Below are 23682 nucleotides of genomic sequence, written 5' to 3' on the forward strand. Positions count from 1 at the left end.
ATGAAGTGGCACAAATATGCATTTTCTTACAAATATTGTACAAATAAGAAGAGGTTATACGAATCTTCCCGGGACAACGACAAACACGTATAGTATAATATTTTAAATATCCCTAGAATTAAATTTTCTAAAAATTTCATTAATTAATTTGACACATTACAATGATATTTTAATTATAAGACAATTCTTCTTAATATTATCAAATTTTTATCATTTTATTTGATTAATATTATCAGATTAATAATATCAGAAATAATTAATCATTAATTATAAATAATAAATAAATATATAATAATAAATCTAATTATATATTACAAACATGATTCATATTTAAAGTTTAAAATTAAATATTTTTTGATTTTAAAAAATTATTGAAATATACACATATAATAATTATTGAAAGTTATTCAAAGCTAATTTAATACTTTTATAAATAGTTAAAAGTGAAATTATATATTAAATTATAATAATTATATATTATAATAATTATATATTATAGTTCAAAATTTATATTTATATAGATTTAACTATAATAAAACAAATGTTAACTATAATAAAACTTATAGTTCTTTTAATGATAGAATGTGGTACTCCATATTTTACAGGAAGTCTAGGTATATGTATGACGTTTTTTTCCTTCAAAATCGTGCTCTTAAAAGGTACGTATGATCTGCATTATATCAATTTTTGAATCTGTTTACATCTATACTTTTGTATTAATAAATTTGTTATAATAACATAATTTTTAAAAATATGATATTAAGCAGTTGTTTTATAAAAAAAGTGTGAAATGAATATTTTATAATCAATAATTATTGAATTTCAAAATATGTAGTGGTAGGTTAAGTCGCGACACCTATATTGTAAAATGTCGATATGAAAGATTGTCATCAAATTTTTATAATTCTAGAACAAAATGGGCCGTTATTCTCATGAACCGGTAAATGCAAGCAAATCGTGCAAAGCACGAGGATCTAATCTGCGAGTACATTTCAAGGTAAATAAAAGACTATTTTGGAACACTTAACCTTAATTATTAAAGTTGTATTTAAAAATGTAAGGATTTAATAATATATTACATTTAAGAATTTATAATCTTATAATTATTATTCTATCTTTTAGAATACACATGAAACAGCACGTGCCATTAAAAACATGTCTTTGCGAAGAGCTCAAAAATATTTGAAAAATGTAATTGAACACAAAGAATGTGTACCATTCCGTAGATTTAATGGTGGTGTTGGTAGATGTGCTCAAGCAAAACAGTTTGGTACTACACAAGGTAAGTAATAATAAATAATTTAATAACAATAATAAATAAATAAATAATAATAATAAATAATAAATAATAATAAATAAAAATAATAATAAATAAATAAATAATAATAATAAATAATAAATAATAATTTTTTTTACATTTAATTAATATTTTTACAATTAAAAAATTATTTTTATAATCATTAAATTATTTATTTTTAAATTTAGGTCGTTGGCCTAAGAAATCAGCAGAATTTTTACTTCAATTATTGAAAAATGCTGAAAGTAATGCTGATGTTGATGGATTAGATCTTGATCGTCTTGTAATTAATCATATTCAAGTAAATCATGCTCCTTGTCTACGTAGAAGGACATATAGAGCTCATGGTCGCATTAATCGTTAGTATTTCTAATAATAATAATAATAACTTAAAATATATATGTAGTAATTAATAATTAGTAATATACTAGTAATTAGTACTTAGTAATTAGTAATATATATTTTAATTAAGTCTTGTATATTTTTATGTCTTATATAATATATAACTTATATATGTATATTTATATAACTTATATTTATAGCTTATATGAGCTCACCTTGTCACATTGAGGTAATTTTGACTGAAAAAGAAGATTTTGTAGTGAAGAGTCCAGAAGAAGAACCATCAAAAAAGAAACTCAGTAAAAAGAAGCTTGCCAGGCAAAAGGAAAAAATGATGAGAGAATAATTTTTAATATTGAATATACCATGAACAATAAAAATTACACTGTTTTCTCTAATCTTTTTACATCATTTCTATCCTTTTCTATTATAAGCTATAAACTGAATAGAAATCTTATATAATTTCTTTGTAATATAGATTTAAAATGATAATTTAAAGGAATAATGGATTTACCTTACAAAGTAAAAAACTTAATTAAATTTTTTTATTTTCTTTCATATTACATCGTTATTTTACATTTTAAATGTTTTGTTACAATTTATAAATATAATGTCCATTTTTTGGAGTACGAGTCAACGGCAAGAGATACAAAAATACGTACCAAAAATGTTACAAATAATTGAAAAATGAAATGTCTACAGTGTAAATAACTGTATTTTATATTATTATATGTTAATAAACAAAAATTCACACATTTTTTACAATATTCTAATGAAATCTAATTTTTGAATATATAAAGAAATATATATGTTTGTTTCCTTATAAAAAAAAAATATAATGTATGAATTAACGTTTTTATATTTTATTTGTTTTTGAAAATATCTACTATCATTTATAAACTCTAATTGTTAATACTAATTTGTTTATTTGAAATTGATATGTAAAACAGGAATGTGATGCTCAATCGCCGCAATGTATTGTCTAGAATGAATCGTATTATGAATTAAATGAACAAATACATGAACGCACAATTTGTTATTATAAATGTGATAAGTTTTTTAATTTTATGTGTATATGACTGTACATCAATTTATTCGATCTGATGCAAGTTTTCACTGTTGTCAAGAAAGTGGTTCCCGTGTTGTATTTGGTAAGAATAAACATAATAATCCTCCACCTATGAAAAATTATGAAAAATTAAGAATAAATTCTAATAATGATTAATGATATAACTACATTGTTTCCCTTTCAGTTAAGGATATTTCTTTTTTGTTGAAGATTCTTAATTTTGAAATATACTATATTTGTTATAAAATAGTTATTAATAGTTTTATATATATATATAAAATTATATATATTCAAATTACTATATATAAATAATAATTATTATAAAATATATAAAACATACCGATTAAAAGTGCAGCAACGATAAAAGTTGGTGCTGGACAATACATATCCAAGAGTTGAGATATTACGATGTTACCAATAATTCCACCGAGACGCGCTGCAACCATAGAAATAGCAATTCCTGTTGCGCGAAGAGGTGTCGGGAAAACTTCGGTTATTAAACAGTCTAGAGCTGCATTTCCACAGCTTATCACACCGCTGAAGATAGCCGAAACGATCAGATTGTGATGCTTATTGTATACAAAATATAATCCGATCGCGCAAAGTCCTGATGAAAGTGTACTAAACACTGCAAATAAAATAAAATTAAAATTATTTATTAAAGAAAAAATATATAAAAGTATTAAATACAATTTTATAATTACTTGACTACAAGTATTTAACTATTTAAAATGTTAAATTATATTTACATAAGAAAAATTTACGGCCAAGACGATCCATTCCTAGAACAGCAATAATATTTGCAGGTATAGCGGATGCTACGGTAATTAACGATTCCATAAAAACGGAAGCGCCAATTTTATCGGAACAAAGAGTCTTGATATTTTGAGAACCTTTTTGAACCACATATTCGGTCACTTGACATATCGAAGCGATTTCATTTGGATGATCACGATGAAATTCGTCGAAACGATTGAATAATTCAGGAAACCACATCATTAGACCGTAATAACCGATATGAAAAGTGAAATTAATAATAATTGAAATCATAGTGAAACGAAGTATAGGTGAGACGAAAAGTTGTTTGCTATTGTTTACGATATCGGCGAGCATTGTTTTGCATTTGTTCTTTTCGATACTACTATTCGTCAGTTCCGGTTCTCGGATGTCATTTAAAATTAATTCTTTCACCTGAAATAAAATTCATTGGAATTCATTATAATTTTTTTTAATGCTTTTAACATTTGTAACAAATATTTATTTCGTGACACATTAATATATAAAAAATACATATTTACCGTATAACTATCACGTGATTTGCCAGTGTTAATGGCATAAATTCCACGGAAGATATCGAGCGCCTCCTCGTATCTTCCGCAGGATAAGAGGTATTTAGGAGATTCAGGGAGCAACAGGAGCAGCCCCGCGACGATAAACGATGGAACAGCGCAGATCAGCAGGAAGATTCGCCAAGAATTATATGTGAACGCTGAATATGTGATACCGATATCATGAGGGATGATCAACCACGCCAAACCTAATAATTATTTTTAAATAAAATATGGATTTATGATTTAATTATATTCTATATAATATAAAGAATAATTTTTAGTTAAAAAATAATTGAAATTGAGGATTTACCAGCAACAAAGAGGTTTCCAAGTGTCCAAAAAGCAGCCATGAAGGACAACATCGATCCTCGCTTCGATTTTGGTTGGAATTCGGCAAAGTATGACCAAATCACAGGTCCGCTACCTCCAAGACTATAATAATTCAGAATAATTATTTTTAAATAATCTTTTTAAATAATCTTATAAATAAATTATTATAAATTTTTAGAAAGTTATGTTTCATTATGTGACCAGTATTCATTAGTATTTCAATTTAACTCGCATTTAAAAAATTATCATATAATAAATCAAAATGAGCAAAATATATTGCAAATTATTGCACACAAATTGATTTACTTACGCAGCGCCGTTGAGAAAACGGAAAACCATAAAAAGTGCATAAGATTGGCTGAAGCTGGAGGCGACAATGCAAAGAGCATTTATGAAGGAGATGGCGATAAGAACTTTCCGTCGACCTAGGGCGTCCGCGATGGAACCCCAGGCGTACGCCCCCGCCATCATACCGATGAAAATGATTGAGTTGAGCCATCCCTTGGCTTGAGTATCGAGATTCAGGTCACATTGTGCACTAGGAAGGATGAAGGACATAGAGATTACGTCCATCTCCTCACTGGTGCTAACGAAGCCGCATACCGTGAGAAGGAAGTAGTGAAATTTGCCATAGTCTGAGAATTGAAACGAAGAATAAAATAAATAATAATTATAGATAATAATTCATATTGAAATAACAGAAAAGTGAAGGAAATAGAGCTAATAAAAAAATTACTGGTAAGTTCAATGGCCTTTTCGAAATCCGCTTTATCGATGGATCCTTTCTCTGGATCTAGGGTCTTGCCCTTTGTTCCAATACCTATTATAGAAAATTAAATAGTTAAATATAGTTAAATATGTAGAAAAATAGAAGCTATCAATACACGTCAATAATCACAATTTATATAGAATTTCTACCTACGAGCAAGTTCGAGATCCTTAGAGCCACAGCCGTTTAGCTGCTCGTCTTTTACATCACACTCTGAAATAATAAAGTATAATATTTAAATATTAATTGTGTAATTAATCATACACAAATAATTTTAAAATAAAAATTACTTTTAAATCAAAAACAAATATATCAATTATTATATATATCAATCTTTTTATATATCGCCTTCTATAAATAACATCTTTTTATTATTTCTAAAAATGATTAGATATTTTGAAGACTATTCTAAAAAATACGTACTATGATTGTGCTTTGAATTAAGATCACCCTCTACCATTCTACGATATCGGCGCAGTTGGGTGAATCTGGCTTGGTAATACGATTAGATGAAACTTCTTCGTGCTCGATGACAAGCTTCGATCGATATGAGATTGATATCGTTCTTGCGGATTACTGGATCTCGGCGAAGTCTTCCTGCTGAATCTGCGCTGATCTGCTGCTGCTCGTCGGCGGGGCTAGGTTCTGCGCTCACTTGTGAGCTAAAACATAACGCAAAAACTTATATGTGCTTACATAAAAAAAAAAAAATAAGAATGTATACTTTATAGTACTTTTCATTAAACAAAAATAATACCAAGGTGAGTGAAAGTGAAAAAGTCATGGTCGATTGAACGTATGTACAAAGAAAATTCATAAATAGTTTCAAACGGTTAATTAACTTACAATAATTTAAACAAGATTGATTAAGATGTAAAAAATTTTAAGATTAGATAAATTTTGAAAAAAATATAAATTTATAAAATATCTAGATATTTATGATTATTTCAACGTTAAAGAAATTAATTTTATCAATTAATTATTCTAATATTAAAATATCAGGATAATATATTAAAAATTCAATAAAAATATATATAAAAAAATAGCTTAAAAAATGTATTTAATATATATGTTCTCTGGCATTAATCATTATTTAATTATTCAACAATTATATTTCATAAAATTTTGAATGAGATCAAAAAATGATGAATCAAAAATAGATAAACTTAATTCGGATGAGATAGTTTAAAAAAGAATATTTTTCGTTGTTCTAACAGAACACGATCACGTGTTTCAAATCAATATGCAGGGGTTAAGTAGGGCCAATTCGTAATTGCATTGATAATGGGCGTAGGTCGTAACGTTTTGAAAGGCAACGATTTGGAGGCTTTCCAATGATGGAGATGATAATTGAGTCTGTTTACAAGGCGGCTTGCAAGTAGAACGTGATTCGCATCTTGTAAGGGTATTTTTATGTTCCCTTTTAAAGGTAATAAAAATGTTATTGTAACGCTGTCATAAGAAACGGGTATTATATATGAATATCAGTTAAGAACAATTGTTCAAAAGTGAAGAATAATTAAACGTGTAAAAAGATATTGTTAAATATTTTTGTTTTTTTGTATTTCAAAATAATAAAAAATTAAAAATTAAAAATTTTATAACTTTCTAAAATTGTCTTAAGTTTATTTTACGTTTACTGTACGTACTTATATTATATTTGTAATAAAAAAAAATTGTAATTTCCTGCAAAATTACACAAAGATCGACTTGATCTAACTACACTTATTTAAGATATGGAAGAAGCACACTATATATGATTACTCTAATTATTATATGTTTCCACAATTCTATGCTCGATGTAACTAGTAGTATCACACGTAACAGTAGATTTTCCGCACGGTTTTCTTGCTATCTTTCGACTGAATATCTCGGGAATCTTATTAAGCATAGAATATCGTCATGGATGAATAGATCAGGTTATGAATAATTTCTTAGATTATCATAACAACTTGATATTATCTACGACGAAAACAAACTAATCGAGTATAAACAGAAAGAATTAAATTTATTTACATTAAAATAATATATAGAAATTATACACTGCTTTTTATTAATAATAAGAACATTTTCCTGACACATGCAATTTTTTTTTGTTTTTGATATATTTACTCTCGAAGATATTCGAAATATTTTAAATGTTTTTTATTTTTTATTTTTTTTATTATTCACATAGTAAATAAATATTTTTTACGTTTATATATAATATCATATAATCAATATTGATTTCTATAAGAAAAAAAGTGAGAATAAAAAAAAAAATAAATTGTCGACCGTGACAGGACTCGAACCTGCAATCTTCGGATCCGAAGTCCGACGCCTTATCCGTTAGGCCACACGGTCGTTGAAGGGTAGTTTTCTGAAATTGGTATTTCACTACTAAAGAAAATACCACCCCTGCTATTATTTGATATGAAATAAATTTATAATACAAATGATTTAAGATACTGATTTATGATGTTATGTCGTAAAAATAAATACTTTTTATTATAATCTATAGATGATATGAAAATTTTTATTCGTTACAATAAAGATATAAAATTAGTATTGAATAAAATATAATGAATATGTATATATTTATATATATATATATATTTTTATATTTTACATATAAAATAAGACAAATAATATTATTATTATTTATATTGTATATAAAAATTTGATATACTTATTGGATAATAGAAAAAAAAATAGAAAAAATGAGAAAATTTCAAGAAAATCTTTAATTCAATACCTTGACCAATCCTATTACAGACCCTGAAAGCTCAATGACATAATTGCGAGGAAGGCGTGTCGTGGCTTAATCTTGTTCTAGAAAACGACTGAATATTAGCAGACATTGACGGACATCCTGTACCAAATACTCTTTAAATAGACAGTATCACGCGTATCAAAATCTTCTATGGACTTTATAAATCATGATCATCCAGAACATTTGATTTTAATAAAAATAAGACGACATTGGCGTTGAAAAGACTTTTATTGTTCAAGATGTTGTTTCAAGATTTCAGAAACATATTTAAAACATTCACAAATATATTTTCCTCGAACTGATTAAAAAATAGTTCAAATAAATAGTTAAAATAGATCTACAATCTGTTATTTTTAACTTAAAAATTTTTAATTGGAAATTTTTACATATGAAGATTAAAAATTAATAAAAAAAATTGCACAAAAATATTAAGAAAAGTTAATTCCTTATTAGTATCTACTTTGTTCATACCTAATATTATTAGATATTAATTTTATATATCTAATTTATAATATGGAAATAAAAATTTAAAAATAATTTATTATATTTTCCTTAAAATATATAATTTTTTTTTTAAATATAAATATCATTACTATACTAGCACTATATATATGTATAGTATTTTTTAAAGATACAAATAGTTTGCGCTGCATCGAGGTCGTTGCACAGTACACTGTAATTAACTAACATCAGTTAAACTATCAATTATTCGTTGTGTAATTGAGTTCAATGATCCATCCTAATGCAATTGTGATGTGCGATGCGCATTGCAGGTGCAACTTATGCGCGTAGTGGACTGTTGACACTGATGCAAAAAACCTTTTAAGAAGAGAATCTAGCACAACAATTATTCCATTCCTTTCTTGGGGATTTAAATGGAATGAATTTAAATATAGAATTCAATCAATTAAATATAGAATTGAACAATATTTGGAGAAATAAACATCAAATTTTAAATCTTTTTGTATTTTAAGGATTTTTAATTATATTAATTATTATATAAAATATATTTTAAATAAACTTTTGCTATTGTAAGAAAGATTAACTAAGAAAGGTTATCTTTATTTTCAATAAAGAAAATTTTTTCACACTGTTTTGAATATTGGATACTGAAGATATTTTATTGAATCGAATTTAGATTAGAATATATGTATATAAGTAGAATATTATTTAATTACAAATAATGAAATTATTAAATTATAAATTATAAGAAAATATAAAAAATAAACAGAAAATGATAATTCTAATTAATAACAATATTTATTATAATATTATCTATATAAACATTGACTAATATTAATAATGTATGTAGATTTACGTCAAATATATTTTGTATGCAATAAATTGATTTTTTGCATTTGCAGTTTGCCTTGAAAGTTAACTTTATTTGAATAATTTGAATCAATATCTTTCAGGATGTGAAAAATTTTTTTTCTCAGTAATCAGTAAAAATGTCGATTCTTAGAAAATGATCTTACAGTTTACATTTATTACATCATGTTCAAATTAAAAGAGGAGAGTTTTGCTAGAATAAATTTATTTTTTTAATAAAAATATCATTTTAATAAAAATTAAAAGGAAAATGTATAACAAAATTTTTAAATTTAATAATAAAAAGTTTTTCATTTGCATTATGAAAAGAATGAATCTTTTTTAAGAATCATTGTACAATTATCTTTCGTCTCATTAAAATAAATTATATTTATATTATTATAAATATAAAATTTTTTAACTATTCTCTAATTATCTTTATATTTAACGTTTGAATTAATATAATCTAATATATTTATATTATTTTTAGAAAATTATATGTCATCTAAAATATAAAATTAAAAAAAGAAAATTTTTATTCATAAAATTCATTTTTTCATCTTTAAAATATAAATTCGATAACAGAATAGGATAAAAAGTAATCATGTTTATCATGAACATGAATCACGAATTGTGATAATAAAAACAAATAATTATGAAGTCAACAATGTTTGAAAAACCATGATTTCAACGAAACTATCTGATGGATATTGGAACCAAATAAAACGATTACAGAAAATGCTAAAAAGAAAAACGAAAAAATCGATTGCATCAAGAATTGTCTATATTGATCGCGTTTTCTATAACTTCTGATATAAAATATAAATAATGTTGTAACACGTGTATTGTAATTTTATAAGTTGGAAAAAACATGATAATTAATGGTAAATTATACATCTTGTTCTGTTTTCAATCGTTTTTATTATCATATCTATATCTTTTTTATAATCTTTTCTTACTACATATTACGAATGAACCGATTTCTTGAAGAATAGTCATAATAAATAGTAATGACTATTCTAGTAATAATAAAATAAAATTGAAGATTATATGATATTAGGCGTGAGAAATGTATATTTATTAATATACAAATGAATTTCAAACACTTTTTTTATTTTTAATTATATAATCAGAAAAAAATACGTCTTATAGAAATTAAATTAATGTGATATAGCATAGTATAATATAGTATAGTATAATATAGTAATTGAATTAAAATGATTCCAGAATGAGAAGCATTAAAAAGATTTGAAAGTCTTTAGAAAAAATATTAATTAATTTGAATTAAAATGATAGAAATTCAATGTTATAAATGTAATTTTTTACAAAATCTAATAAAATGTCTTATATAAAATTTTACAAATGTTTTTAATGTGCATAGTAATATGGATCTACATTCATTTTTTTGTTATTTGTATTCTTAATGAAGAAGTCAATTTACAAAGTTATGCAAAAAAGTGTATATATTCACAAAAGCTTTGTCTCTGGTATACATTGGTATATTAATTTGTTAAAATGAGATAAATTGATAAATAAACAAAATTTGTAGATTTATGATACGATGATCAATATTTAAACTTGATCTTTATTAATTTAAATTTAGTGAAATTCCATAAATTTGAGGCTATCGATATTTGTAAAAAATATATAAAGATTACATGCAAAATATAACTATTCAACATTTTTTTATGACCTAAAGTTGATCGAGATGAGAAAACTTCACTTCAAAATACTACTATTAATAATATTATTAATACTAAGTTCTATTATCGTTTCATCTCAATTAACATTCAATTCAACTAAAGCTTCTCACGAAGGAGAAAAAAGAGGACTTCGTTTAGAAGAAGAATGTCTTGCGAAAAAAAAAAAAAGATCATACTCTTGTGATAAAACAAAATTATCAAATGTATGAACGTAGTGCATCTCATCACTGTCACGTGACTCACGTAATCACGAGGGTCATATTTGATCGAGTGTTGGGTATCGTTCGCGATCGCGAATCGAACGGTGCGAAACGAGGTCAAGCTGCTCTCGAAAGCTCTAATCGACGTGTCAAGCGTGTGGCACTGAAAGTAAAGCGGTTTGTAATTATCGTCAGTCTCGCAAGGACATAATAATCAGTCTCATTGCGGGCAAATTTACCGCGGGGGGTGGTGGTGGGTGGAAAGAGACGAGAGAACAACGGTGTCGTCGCTGAAAAGCGGTATCATCACATTCGTTAAGATTGGTTCGCACTATACTGACATTGCTACTTGTCGTGTTATTCGATAAACCTATCATTCATAAATAGGCAACGTATTATTAAAAAGAATTGTCAGAGGTAATCACGGAATCATTATTCGAAATGATTAATACGCTCTGATTGATTGAGTCAAAATGTATATTGATTTGTTAAATTTTTAAATGTGTACAGATCTTGAGGAGAAAATTATAATAAGATTTTTAGTAAAATTCAATTTTAAAATCACATAAAGATGGATCAATGTTATTTTTGTAGAATATTTTGAGAGAATTTAACTGGATACATATTCTAATCATAATCTGCGAGATATTAAAAATTTCTTGAAAATATCATAAAACTCGTATATTATTTATTTAAGCGATCCAGTGTAGAATTTTTGCGAGATTGAGATCCAAGGATCCTTGGTTCAACACGGATCCGAAGAATTAATCGCCGGATCTTTCATGTTTCATAGAATCGATTACATTTGGAAAACGCACGATAACGTTAAATTTAGAAAATATATATTGGATACAGTTCAGAAGCAAAAGTGATAATTTATGTACATAAGTTAAGAATATTGTCAATGTTATATAATTAAAATTATCACTTGAGATATTCTTTCAACACAAATGAGTTTGTATAAATCACAATCTTTCATGGAAAATATCTAATCATAGGAAATAATAGAAATATGATAAGAACAATCTTTAAAATATTTTTCTTGAAATCTCTACTTTTTTTAATATATATATTATTTTTCTTTCAAAAATTCTGAAGATAATTTTTCTAACAAATTTAAATGAACAACAGATTCCTTTTGGAAGAAATCGTAATTCTCAATGAAAGTTTCAGATTTTAATATTTCCTCGAATACTTTGAAATCTCAAAATAATTTTATTCATTTTCTCTCTCTCTCTCTCTCTCTTGAATAATTAAAAATCGAATATTACAAAATAACATTTAATAGTTTCACGAGTAACGATGAGAAGAAATAAAATGAACACTGTATAAAAGTATCGAAGCAGCAAAAGCTAACTGCCACCTTCTATCAATCGGATGAAAAACATTCCTGTTCATTTCCTAGTCTATCGAATGACATATCGATGATGACCATGAATGGAGGTGTCCCCGATATTTCGCTTCAAAGGATCGTATATCCTTTGAAGCGTCAACTCAACAATTTGCGTTATTTTATCGATTTGTCAACACGTTATTATCGGACTGGATGTTTATGCAGATAATGTTTAAATATGCAACGTGTTTGTAATGTATCGTTCATTTAGTAGTTGGTGAGTTAATAATCAGAATTTGAATGAAAATTATTCAAAGCAATTAAACAATTTTTATTAATATATAATATTTTATAAAGATAGATAGATAATGATAAAAAAAAGAAAAATATCGATGAAGAAGATAAAGTTTTAAAAGAAATAATTGTAAAAATGATATCAGTAAATCGAAATGAGGAAGATTTATGAATTATCTATTACGTACAACAATTATTTTTTGAAATCAGACATTAAGATATCATAATAGCAATACTAGAAAGCAGATGATTAAAATGTACGCTTAAATTAAAAAATAAGGCAAATCCGTCAATTGAGCAATTGAGTCACCTTTAAATATGCGTAAATTAAGCTGTTTTTGTAATTGTTGATAATTTTAAGATTTATTTAATCTACTGAAAATCTTATAACTATTGTTTATAAGAAGAAATTGAAAAAACAAATGAGATAAATATCGAGTTTTAAAATAATAATAAAATATTTATTATTATTATTAATTTATTTATGTTATTATTAATTTATGAATATTTTCGATAAATATATATATATATCTTCAAAGCAACAAACCAATATTATTCGATTAATGGAATCGAAATGAATGTATGTAGAGGATTGATCTAAGTTTAACAAGCTAAACGAAGTTGATGAAGTTTCTTATTGAAGCAGCTATTGTTTTTTACGCAAGAAATTTTTCACAATTTTTGCCAAATCGTGACACGTTTTAATATTAAAAAGGATGGCCATAAATGGATCGACGGTATATTAATTTATTAATCGGAATGAAAAAAAGCACAGGTGTAGCTGACGATGGAATGAAACAGATTTCTCACATAAGGTAATATAAAAAATGGAAATATGCTGACCTCGTCGTCACTAGAGCAAGGCTCATTCCATCTGTGCTCGAAGGACTATTACAATTTCTTACATTATATCTTTTGCCATGTAGCACGCTTAATCATTGCGCATTGAAGTTGTTAGTGACAATTCTATTAGAGAAATAAAATTACGAAATTCTTAAGCTTTAAAAAATTTGCAAAATTAAAGATAAATGAACGTTCATATCGTCCATTTAGAATTATTTAATTTAGTTGCTTGTATAGTATCCAAAAATTTAATTACATTTAATTGATTTTATATTACTAATATTAATAGATTAGATCAAATTCTCAGTTTTAAAGTATCTTTAAAGTATTTTCAAATAAAATTAATCCAATTATGCAATATGATATCGATTTTTGGTGGCGAATCGATATCCATCGAATTACAAATTATATCAGACTTCTTTCAACCCTGTCTAACACGGGTTTAACATCAAAATTTTTTAAAACTGGTTTTAATCGGTTATATCTTGTAGTCTGCGCGAATAATACGATGCTCCAATTCCCGATGTCCACGTTTTTGAATCTTTAATTATTACGAGTTTACGTGAATCATTTGCCTGAGATGCGAAAAGTTTATTTATTATTAATCATCCGCCGTCTCGATGACCAATTCACTTTCCACGTGTGATTTTAATTTATTGACCGAAATTGTCACGATTATTCATCTGGATGAAATCGTGTATTATATATTTCATGGAGTTGTGAATTAAAGTTACGATTTTTGAGAAAAAAACATTGTGCAATATATTCTATCTGTATAATATAATATAATATGTAATAAAAACATAAATTAATGGAAAATATAACGGATAAATGATTCTATTCGTTACACTTTTTTGAACGATCTTAGAATGAAAAGATAAACAACATAGTACAGGATGATCACAATTGATTATTTCAAATTATCAAAATGAGGTAATAAAAAGACGAAGTGTAAACAGCATCAAGATCTTTAATTCGTGCAGATTCAATTGGATACATCAATAGTAACAGGATCGTAGACGAACAACTGCGTCCTCTGCTGCTATTGAACGTTCTCTAAGTCGATCTCGCAAACAAGAAAGAACGTTCGTTCCTTCTCACCATCATCTCTCAAAATAACGCAATAGAATCGACGAACCTAATTGTGCCACTTATGCGAAACAAAAAACACAAAGATATTAACAACAATTTAAAAGTAACAAGCTCCATAATTCCAGCTATACTCGATTCACAACCTCAACACTAATCTTAATCGTCTATACTATATCGATCTATCGTTAATTTCATTAAGAAACAAGAGAAACTATAAATGAGATATTATGATGAGAACATTTCTTCGTGTTTAACGCAAAGATTTTGAAATATATAAAAAATATATATATATATATATACACATAAATGATAAAAAGAATCAAAGATATATTGTGGGAAAAAAAAAGTTTACGACTTACAGCGTGCGGTTTGCCAAGTCTCGGAGAAGTTGCCCGAATTGGGGAACAACCGAGAGGCAATGGGAGAGCGCAAACCTTATATAGGGGAGGCCACGAGGCACCAATATTCCCCACTCTTGCTTCGTGGAATCCGCACACAAGCGTATCTGCATCTAGAGAGGCAATGATAAGTAGTTGGGAAAAGAAGAAACGGGATCACGAAAATCAGGATACATCGTTTTGACAAACAATCCGAGGTAAATACGAGGATTTCTTTTCAATCAACGTTCTTTGTCTTCTCACGATTGTTCCTTGGCCGCGTATAGTGCTCCAAACAGAGCCGCAGAAATTCACGGTTCACGAAGTTACATAACGAAGTCTCGAGTGAATTCCCGCGAATGTGCACACATCGATGACAAGAGTCGATCGTTGGACGCCGACGAGAAAGCGTTTTATATCGCTGTACCAATGATAGAGTTTCAAATTTTTCGAGATGAATTCGTGTAAGGGAGTTTAAGAACGCCGGTCAGAGGACTGAAAAACTGTAATTTCAGTCGCACGTGCGGTTGAGCCGTTTGGTTCCAACGAGGATCAATCGAGACGTTCAATTCGTTTAAATCAGTTCCCCAGCTGTTTTGCGTTTATCGGTGATGTTTGATAGGAACGGAGATTCCCGATTAAGAACGAGTGAAATTCAGTGTTATATGATTGAAAAGAATGAAACTTGGCAAGGGAATGGATGAGATTTTCATATATTCTCGAATTTGACGAATTTTTGAAAGAAACGAAGTTTCTTCTCTCGTTGTTCGAGTTAAGATTTGTCTTAACTATATGTGAAATCAAAAGGCATTTCGTTATTATCTGCGCATCACTCAGTATTGTTCAAACATAAATCTAGACAAATAATCTGGATTGATTTATTGTACCTTTCTGAATTTGCTTTTTTTCTTCTTTGTCATTAATTTTTGAAGAACGCTAGAAACTAGTATATTCGAAAAACTTTAATTTGTTCTAGATCTTAAGATGAACGTTTGGGGAGAATATACTTAATGAATCATTCAATAATTTTTTTTTAAATTTGATAGATAAACAAATGATAAATCAAGTTATTAAAAGATATGTAATTTTACTGATTACTAAAGCATTGTGATATTTCATCTTTTTGTTGTCTCTTACACAATATTACTCAGTTACATCATTGACGAAAAGATAAAATGATTTCCTAAAATACACTTTGTTTATTATTTCAATATTATTTATTATTAATTATTGTTAATTAGTTAAAAACTCACGTTTCGATGTTTAAAATAAAGTTTCAAAGTAACCTTCGTGTATTAAAAATCATCGTTGGTGCTTGATACTGATAGTAGCAAAAAAAGAAAAGCTTTTTAAGATGTATATTCTCAGAGATTATAATAATACACATCCTATTAATTATTATATATTAATTATTAATTAGTTATTGTAGTTTTTGGTAAATTTATATAAACAGAAACATAACTTGTATTTATAAAAAACAAATTTGAAGTATTTTTTTTCAAGTAATAGTAATATAAAACGTTTCAAAAATTCCAATCATTATTTAGAAATTAAATTATTGATTTTCGACAATCGTATCTATATTTTGAAAAAAAATATGAGTTTGAGCATTCTCGACAATGTAATCGGATGTAATAATTTACGTGATCCAGATAGATTATATGTTATGCAGAAGATAAATTAATGGCTCATAAAATCAATCAACGGGGAAAACAGGACCGAAATTGAACGCGAATGTATCGCTAATTGCGCAGCGGGGGCATCAATCATGTGGGTTTACCAACTTTAAAAAGATACACGTCAACTCATGTTGGAAGAAACGTGATAATGAAGAGACTGTTTGTACTCAATAAATCTTACTACGGCTTAACAAGCGGCAAACTGGAACCAGGTTTTCAATATTCGCACATGTGAAATTTGTATGATTAACTGGGATAAACTGGGAAGTTCGTAATAGTTCGTATAGGAAATGACAATTATTTTTTTTTTATTTATTAAGAAAACTTTAATATTTTAATCTTTTAATGTTTTATATTATGTCAATTGTACAAACATGTGTTCAATTCGTTCGTATTTATTTTTCATTACAAACGAGACGAGGTTTGCGCGTGTATTATACAATTGCATCTTGAATGTGCTATTTTGAGATTCTTTGATGAAAATAATACGATGCTACAATTCTTCTTATCAATTGGAATTTTTTAAAAGCTTAAATATATAAGTTGAGTATGAAATATGATTATAAATTTAGAAATTCGCGGATGTATAATATAATAAATTATTACTTCTTTTTTTTTGAATTTTTCGAATTTATTGAAAAATATTATTTATCACAAAAAATTATATAAGCTCGAAAAACTGAGGAAATATTTTCACCGATATTTTCACAACCGAGAATGTCTTCCGGCAATTATTATTATCAAATATTTTTCGCGTTATTATGACGAACCTTTGAGGACAAATTAAACACAACTCGTATCCACTGACATAAAGATATCAGGCGTGATATATATCGAGAAACATGGGTTGCATTGTCTTACAACGCTCGGCATTAATATACGCAATGATATATGACTATCATGTAATCGATTGTCTCGCCGCGCAATGATTGTCTCTATTCGCCTCTGTTTCACTCGTCGCGGATGAGTTTTCGAGTACTCTTCACAACGGAACAAGTCAGCAGGATGTTAAACGGTTAAATCGAGTCATTATGCATTTCATTTTGTTTTCTTCTCTACCAAAATTAGAGAGATATTTGATACTTTGTAATTTGATATGTAATTGTTAATTAAGAATAATCGATGATGTGAGATATTTGTATAGATATATTTCGAAAATATATGTGACTAGATGTAAATTTTATATAAAATTGAATGCTTGTAATACAATATTGGAAATATTATATTATATAGAATAAATTCTCGAAAATTAAAATCAATATAGCAAAAATTGTTATTATTATTATTATTTTTTATTAATTTTTAATTCCACGATTCAGTTTAAAGATTGAAAATAAAATAATACAAAGAAAGAAATATAAGAGGAGAATAAGAGGAGACACGTAACTGAAAGTAGATTTTATTAGGCGCTAATCGGGTGATAGAGCAAAACAATGGCGTAGCAATTGGAAAGTTAGTCTATATACGCAATAAATATTTTTCCGGACTATGCTCTTTGACATTCTAATCAACGATGATGTCATCGAACTTTGTTGAACTTGAAAGACCACGTGGAGATGTGTCAGCTGTTTAAACTTACGCGCGAATACTATAAGAAAGATAACATTGCGTATTTTTATGAAATGGTATTTCCCGTTTGAACAATTGTTCATTTGCATCGAATTCAAAAAAGTTTTTACAAAAAGCGTGTATATGCATTTTTGTTCGAAATGTTTTTCCCTTAAACATTTTGGTTATTCATTTATCTTATATACAAAAAAACTTTACACACATTAAATAAATTCAAGAAATTTTATTACATCACAATATGAATATAAATAAAAGTTGTGTATCAATTGTAAATATTTCAACATCGTTCACACAGCATTTATTTTAATAATTAACAACTTCACGCTACTTTGAAAGTCATGAAAATTCAATCCCAACGAGAAAAGAAGTGTAGAAACGCTCAAACCCTTTCACTTTCACAATGAGAATCGAAACAAATATCTTCTACTTACAATAAGTAAAAAACTTTCAATTATACCATTCAGACAAGGGAGCAAAGATAAAATTTCATCTAAACTCCTAACAAGATCAGAATTAACTTATGATATCATTCACTCTCTATCTGGCGCGAGAACGAGTTCTATCGGACTTGGTATGGCCCAAATCGGCAGAAATAGAATAGTAAAAGCGAGAGTGATCCAGTATGGTAAGAACGAACGTGAGCGTGTCGTGCGTTCAGGTGAACACACGCGCGTGAAAGTAATGCGAATTATGCGCGTGCACGATCATGTGTGTCCGGCATCGTATACATGGTGAGTAGTGAGTCATCGAGCGTACTGACGTCATCAACATGCTCTGGGGGCAATCAACTGGCAAGCAGCGTAAAAATCTTGCGGATCACGCGTCACATACTGCACGGTTGCAGCACGATTGCAGCGTGGGTGGATGCTGCGAGCTGCGATGAATGAGAGCTGTGTGCGTATCATCGTTTCGGCGGTAGAAATTCGACGCGCTGCACGTCATTCGTGCCTCTAACTTTCCACGTACGTGAATCGATAAGATTCGAGGGTATACAATACTTCTTCCTTGAAGCTAATTCGAATGTTACGTGTGAAATAAATTATCATTCGTATGTTTAATCGTATCGAATGGAAAATATAAACGTAACGTGTACATAGACGTATGTGATAATGGAGTTATTGCGTAATTTCATTTTATTCGTATAATCTGTTTATATAGATTGAATTGCATAAACTATTATGACTTCTGAACGAAATGACGTATCGATAGATCGAAAGGTGGACGTAAAAGGGATTAGATTCTTTGTTATTTAATGAAACTTTAAACTCGTGAAATAAAATTACGTGATCTTTAAACAACTTTGATTAATCATTTTTTTGCTAATGAAATTTGTTTTCACTCTGTTGCATAAATTTTATTATCATTTTAATTTTATTTCGGAATTCGATTCATTTTTTTTTGTCTTCGAGATCATTTTGTCTAAATCCAAATGTAATTTTAATCTAATTTAATGTATTTAATGTAAAAGTACAAATACATTAAATATATTCTTTGAATTCATTTAAAAAGAAATTTTTTTTATATATATACATCTAAATATCTATCTATCTTAAAACCTTAATGACATTTAACTTCAATAGAATTTCTAAAGAAACCTACTTCTCTCATTAAAGATACTGTAAAATATATCCTTTTAGAGTTTCTAGGATCTAGAACTCGAGGACAGTATTCCACGTGACTCGTAGACATCCTAATTTAAATAGCAATCAATTGATCAAGAAAATCAGTTCGTTGTAAAAGTAGGACATTTGTATTTTGATTTAAAAATAAGAGTTTATCAAATGTGCCGAATTACTGTATGTCAAATTATTAAAATTTTATTGAAATTCACTCTTTATTCATTTTTTTATTCATTATTTATGGAAAAATATATATACTTATGCTATTTTTAAATTAATATTTTTTTCTACTTATTTTTTAATTAGAGAATTTATGTTTGCAACACATGAGGAAATTTTAAATAGATTGATTATTTTCAACAATAAATCTATTAGTCAATGAAACTAGACTATTGAAAATTGTAAATTACGAACTTGTTATATCCTTGCTAAATCCCCATCATGCTTACGGCATTCCATTGTTGTGTTTCATTTTATTATTTCAGCAAAATTTAGATTTTTCAACATTATTAAATTTGAAATTCTCGAAAGTAAACATTTTCAAACATATATCATTTTAAACTTTGTATAATACTCTACAAGTTTAAAAATTTTTTTATCTACTTAATTTTTTAAATCAAATCAAATTATCAAATTAGATTAAATTAAAAAATATTACTTAAATATATATTTAAATAAATATTTTTTAATCAAAAATCAATATTTTTTAATAGATTAAAATAAAATTTTAGTATCTTAAGAAGTGATATTTTTTATATAATCCTTATATAACATAAGAACTTAAATTATTTGATATCCTTTTTTCATCAGTTTTCGAAAATTATTCTTCCGGATGTTGCAATTTTTCACAGTGTTAAATTTTCCAGACAAAATTGCAATATGATTGTATTCATCTTTTATATGTCACTATATGATATGCTTATCTATATTTACTAAGATATTTCGAAAACGAACAAGCAAAGTATAGGATTTTTTTTAAAAATAGAATCGAATTTCTTTGTTCGTATAATATAGCATAAAAGATTATTAGATTTTTCTTTATAAAATGTTTCACGATTTTTTTATATATTTTATCAAATCTATATGCAACTATATTCAGGCTAATTTCCACTATAACAAACTTTTTTAGTTTTACCAGATCTTATAAATTATCGAAAGCTTGAATTATTTATGAAGAAAGAAATATATATTTTTTTATTTCTAAAAATTTACAATAAAACATCATAAAATAAACTTTCAAAATATTCAATTATTTTATATTGCCAAAGATGTATTATATCTTCTTACGTGACATTAATGATGAATTAGCAATTTATCATTTCCATGTCACATTACAATGTATATTTTTTTTTTTTTTGAATTTTGAAATTTCTGATAAAGATATGACCTTGAAATTTAAGTACTTGAGTACTTAGCAATATGATATACAATGCATTACGATTTTTTATTCCCGCAAATATGAGCGACATTTCAAGATTTTATGGATAAACACTTTCTTTATCAGTTTATTGGAACACATAAATCAAGTTTAAAAAACGGAAAATTACATTATTTTTCAAAAAAAAGTATTTAATAATAAGATTCAAATTCTAATTATTTAATACATTATTTAATTGTTAACTTTCATTTATTATTATTATGTAATTTTATGCAAAGTTTTAAAAAACACATATAACATCTTTAAAGAATCTGGAGATCAAAATAAATGTGATAAGATATGTAAAAATTCTGGTTGTACTTTATTTTTCAATTTATATATGATCTAAATTTTTTAAAAAGATTTTTTTTATATAGAAAAAAATTATGTTCATATTTTTTTAATAATATTTTAATTATTTTTTCAAGATAGTATAAGTAAAACAAATATAAATATTATATCTATTGTATAGTGAATATTTGTATCCAATTTTTATTGAATTGCTGATTAATTTAAACTGAATTTAATTCTCTAATTTTTCCAATAGTACTAAATCCTCTAATTATTAATATCAATTCATTTTGTTTAAGTCAGTTTAATATTGAAAAATTTTTCATAATCATTTAAAATTATTTAATAATTTCTATTAAATAATTCTAAGATTCCTTGCACTGATAATTGTGTGAAACATAAATAAAAAAAAACAAATTCTCTAATTTTTTTAATTGGAACTTTTAAATTAATTTTATTAGATCATTAAAGAATTTTCTTGATCTTTTTTATGATCCAGTAATGTACGTATTAATATTTTTTAAATTCACGAAAATATGAACTTAGTCTAAATGATTCTGTCATTATAATATTACATAAATAATATTCTGAATTATATAATAATTTATAATATTTTTAATATTTTTTATCTTTATTAAAAAATCTTAATTTAAATATTGTGTAATTTGTTTTTAAAAATAAAAAATTAAAAATCGAATATTATACATATCATCCAAACAAAAAGATATCTAATACAAAACATTGGAATATAGAAAAGTGTAAAATATTTTTCGATAATTTTTTGTTTATAAAATGTAATGTAATCATAATAAATTGAACAAGTATCAGAAACTGTTACTTTAAACACAATTACATCTATCAAGAGTATTCATAAGTGACACGAACGACCGGTATGATCTATTTCCGCTCGAAATCTACTAGGCTTATTAGCGAGCTCTGTAAGCTGATTTAACAGCGAATTTATTTGATCTGTTATATCCTATTAAACACTTACAAAAGTTAGGAAGCACACGAAATACCAGTACATTTAATTTACTCGCGCATGCAATGAAATACACTTTACGAAAACATAGTGAATCTTTAGTTAAAGCAATAAGGAAGTTTGAATTAAGTAATGGATTTAACAAGATTAAAGCAACGATAAAGTTAAACTGAAATAACAATTAATATTTTCTAATTATAATCCATCCAAATTGTAATGAAAAAATTAGAAAATAATCATATTAATAATTTGAATTTATAAAAATATGTATTTGTATTAAAATAATTATTTTTATACTTCGTTCAAAAGCATTCCTTTAAAAATATATAAAATATAATATACTATAACAAAAACCATGTTTTTATTATAGGATAGTAGAATCATTTAATCTAATATAAAAAAAAATTTTTTAATGAATCCTTAAATAAATATTGTAAATAAATATTGTTCAAACAATGAGATTTATTTAAATTATCAAAATTTATCAAAAATAAAATTAATAAAAAGATTTTTTATAATTAATTTAACATTGAAAACATTGGGCGAGAAAGTACAAAAATGACATACCTAATCATAATATCTCGTCTCAAGACAATTCCAAACCGGCAGCAGCTCATTCAGCGAAGAATTCACGTTACCTTTTGATATAACACTTCCGGCAGCACTATTTTTTTTCTTTTTCGTTACGATTAAAACGTAGGACTTGAAGAAGCGTCGATAGAGAGATAACTAAATCACTACGAAGGGGTCAGTTCGCGGCGAGTACGTCTGTCAATCTGTTAGTACCACTGCCAACTGCTCAGGGACATCGCACGGGATCGCGAAATCAGGCAGTCCCCCCTTTCCTCTTTGCAGCTCTAGAAAAAAGGTATACCTCACGCAAAGGGGGATAATAGGCGACCATTGACAGCTTCACGGAAGTAATAAAACTCACGGTTAAGGATAAGTGGAGAAGCGCGAATTTGTCGCTGAATAAATAAATTTATAATACACAGTGATAAATCTGAAGAGTTTCTTCTGGGCCCTATAAATTATAAACAGATCTCAATTCGAATACTAGTATATATTTCATATTGTGGATA

At 26.6% G+C, this 23682-nt stretch overlaps 2 protein-coding genes, 1 long non-coding RNA gene and 1 other non-coding gene across 10 annotated transcripts; 2 read left to right on the forward strand and 2 right to left on the reverse strand.

The window, feature by feature from the left end:
• Positions 1 to 66: 66 nt before the first annotated feature.
• LOC108002560 (large ribosomal subunit protein uL22) lies at positions 67 to 2037 on the forward strand. 2 transcript variants are annotated; one of them, XM_017064305.3, is made up of 6 exons: positions 67 to 87; positions 606 to 659; positions 911 to 997; positions 1123 to 1282; positions 1486 to 1656; positions 1840 to 2037. In XM_017064305.3, the coding sequence occupies exons 3-6, from the start codon at positions 917 to 919 to the stop codon at positions 1983 to 1985; spliced, it is 558 nt and encodes a 185-aa protein (XP_016919794.1). In that variant the 5' UTR covers positions 67 to 87; positions 606 to 659; positions 911 to 916; the 3' UTR covers positions 1986 to 2037. The 2 variants fall into 2 exon arrangements, with proteins under 2 accessions (XP_016919794.1, XP_061938285.1); XM_062082301.1 differs by lacking the exon at positions 67 to 87 and having other exon boundaries at positions 642 to 837.
• Positions 2038 to 2169: 132 nt separating this feature from the next.
• On the reverse strand, positions 2170 to 23452 carry LOC108002558 (synaptic vesicle glycoprotein 2B). 6 transcript variants are annotated; one of them, XM_017064301.3, is made up of 11 exons: positions 15026 to 15071; positions 7430 to 7497; positions 5562 to 5800; positions 5292 to 5351; positions 5106 to 5189; positions 4680 to 5004; positions 4350 to 4471; positions 4007 to 4245; positions 3458 to 3899; positions 3049 to 3336; positions 2170 to 2817 (listed from the first exon to the last, which is right to left on the reverse strand). In XM_017064301.3, the coding sequence occupies exons 3-11, from the start codon at positions 5596 to 5598 to the stop codon at positions 2762 to 2764; spliced, it is 1653 nt and encodes a 550-aa protein (XP_016919790.1). In that variant the 5' UTR covers positions 5599 to 5800; positions 7430 to 7497; positions 15026 to 15071; the 3' UTR covers positions 2170 to 2761. The 6 variants fall into 6 exon arrangements, with proteins under 6 accessions (XP_016919790.1, XP_016919788.1, XP_016919786.1 ...); XM_017064299.3 differs by lacking the exons at positions 7430 to 7497; positions 15026 to 15071 and adding an exon at positions 23168 to 23452; XM_017064297.3 differs by lacking the exon at positions 7430 to 7497 and having other exon boundaries at positions 15026 to 15169.
• Positions 7409 to 7481, reverse strand: Trnar-ucg (transfer RNA arginine (anticodon UCG)). The gene has a single exon. It is a non-coding gene; the product is annotated as a tRNA-Arg (tRNA).
• LOC133667011 (uncharacterized) lies at positions 15143 to 19586 on the forward strand. Its single transcript, XR_009832065.1, has 2 exons — positions 15143 to 15261; positions 15331 to 19586. It is a non-coding gene; the product is annotated as an uncharacterized LOC133667011 (long non-coding RNA).
• Positions 23453 to 23682: the final 230 nt, after the last annotated feature.

Source organism: Apis cerana, linkage group LG1 (assembly GCF_029169275.1).
Source record: "Apis cerana isolate GH-2021 linkage group LG1, AcerK_1.0, whole genome shotgun sequence".
Lineage (NCBI taxonomy): Eukaryota > Metazoa > Arthropoda > Insecta > Hymenoptera > Apidae > Apis > Apis cerana.

Coding starts and splice junctions, on each gene's coding strand:
- LOC108002560 (XM_017064305.3), top strand. CDS start 917: ATGGGCCGTTATTCTCATGAACCGGTAAATGCAAGCAAATCGTGCAAA. Junction 998..1,122: donor ATCTGCGAGTACATTTCAAG/GTAAATAAAAGA, acceptor TCTATCTTTTAG/AATACACATGAAACAGCACG. Junction 1,657..1,839: donor AGCTCATGGTCGCATTAATC/GTTAGTATTTCT, acceptor TTATATTTATAG/CTTATATGAGCTCACCTTGT.
- LOC108002558 (XM_017064299.3), bottom strand. CDS start 5,598: ATGGTAGAGGGTGATCTTAATTCAAAGCACAATCATA. Junction 5,190..5,291: donor TAAGGATCTCGAACTTGCTC/GTAGGTAGAAAT, acceptor TTTCTATAATAG/GTATTGGAACAAAGGGCAAG. Junction 5,005..5,105: donor AAAGGCCATTGAACTTACCA/GTAATTTTTTTA, acceptor TTCAATTCTCAG/ACTATGGCAAATTTCACTAC.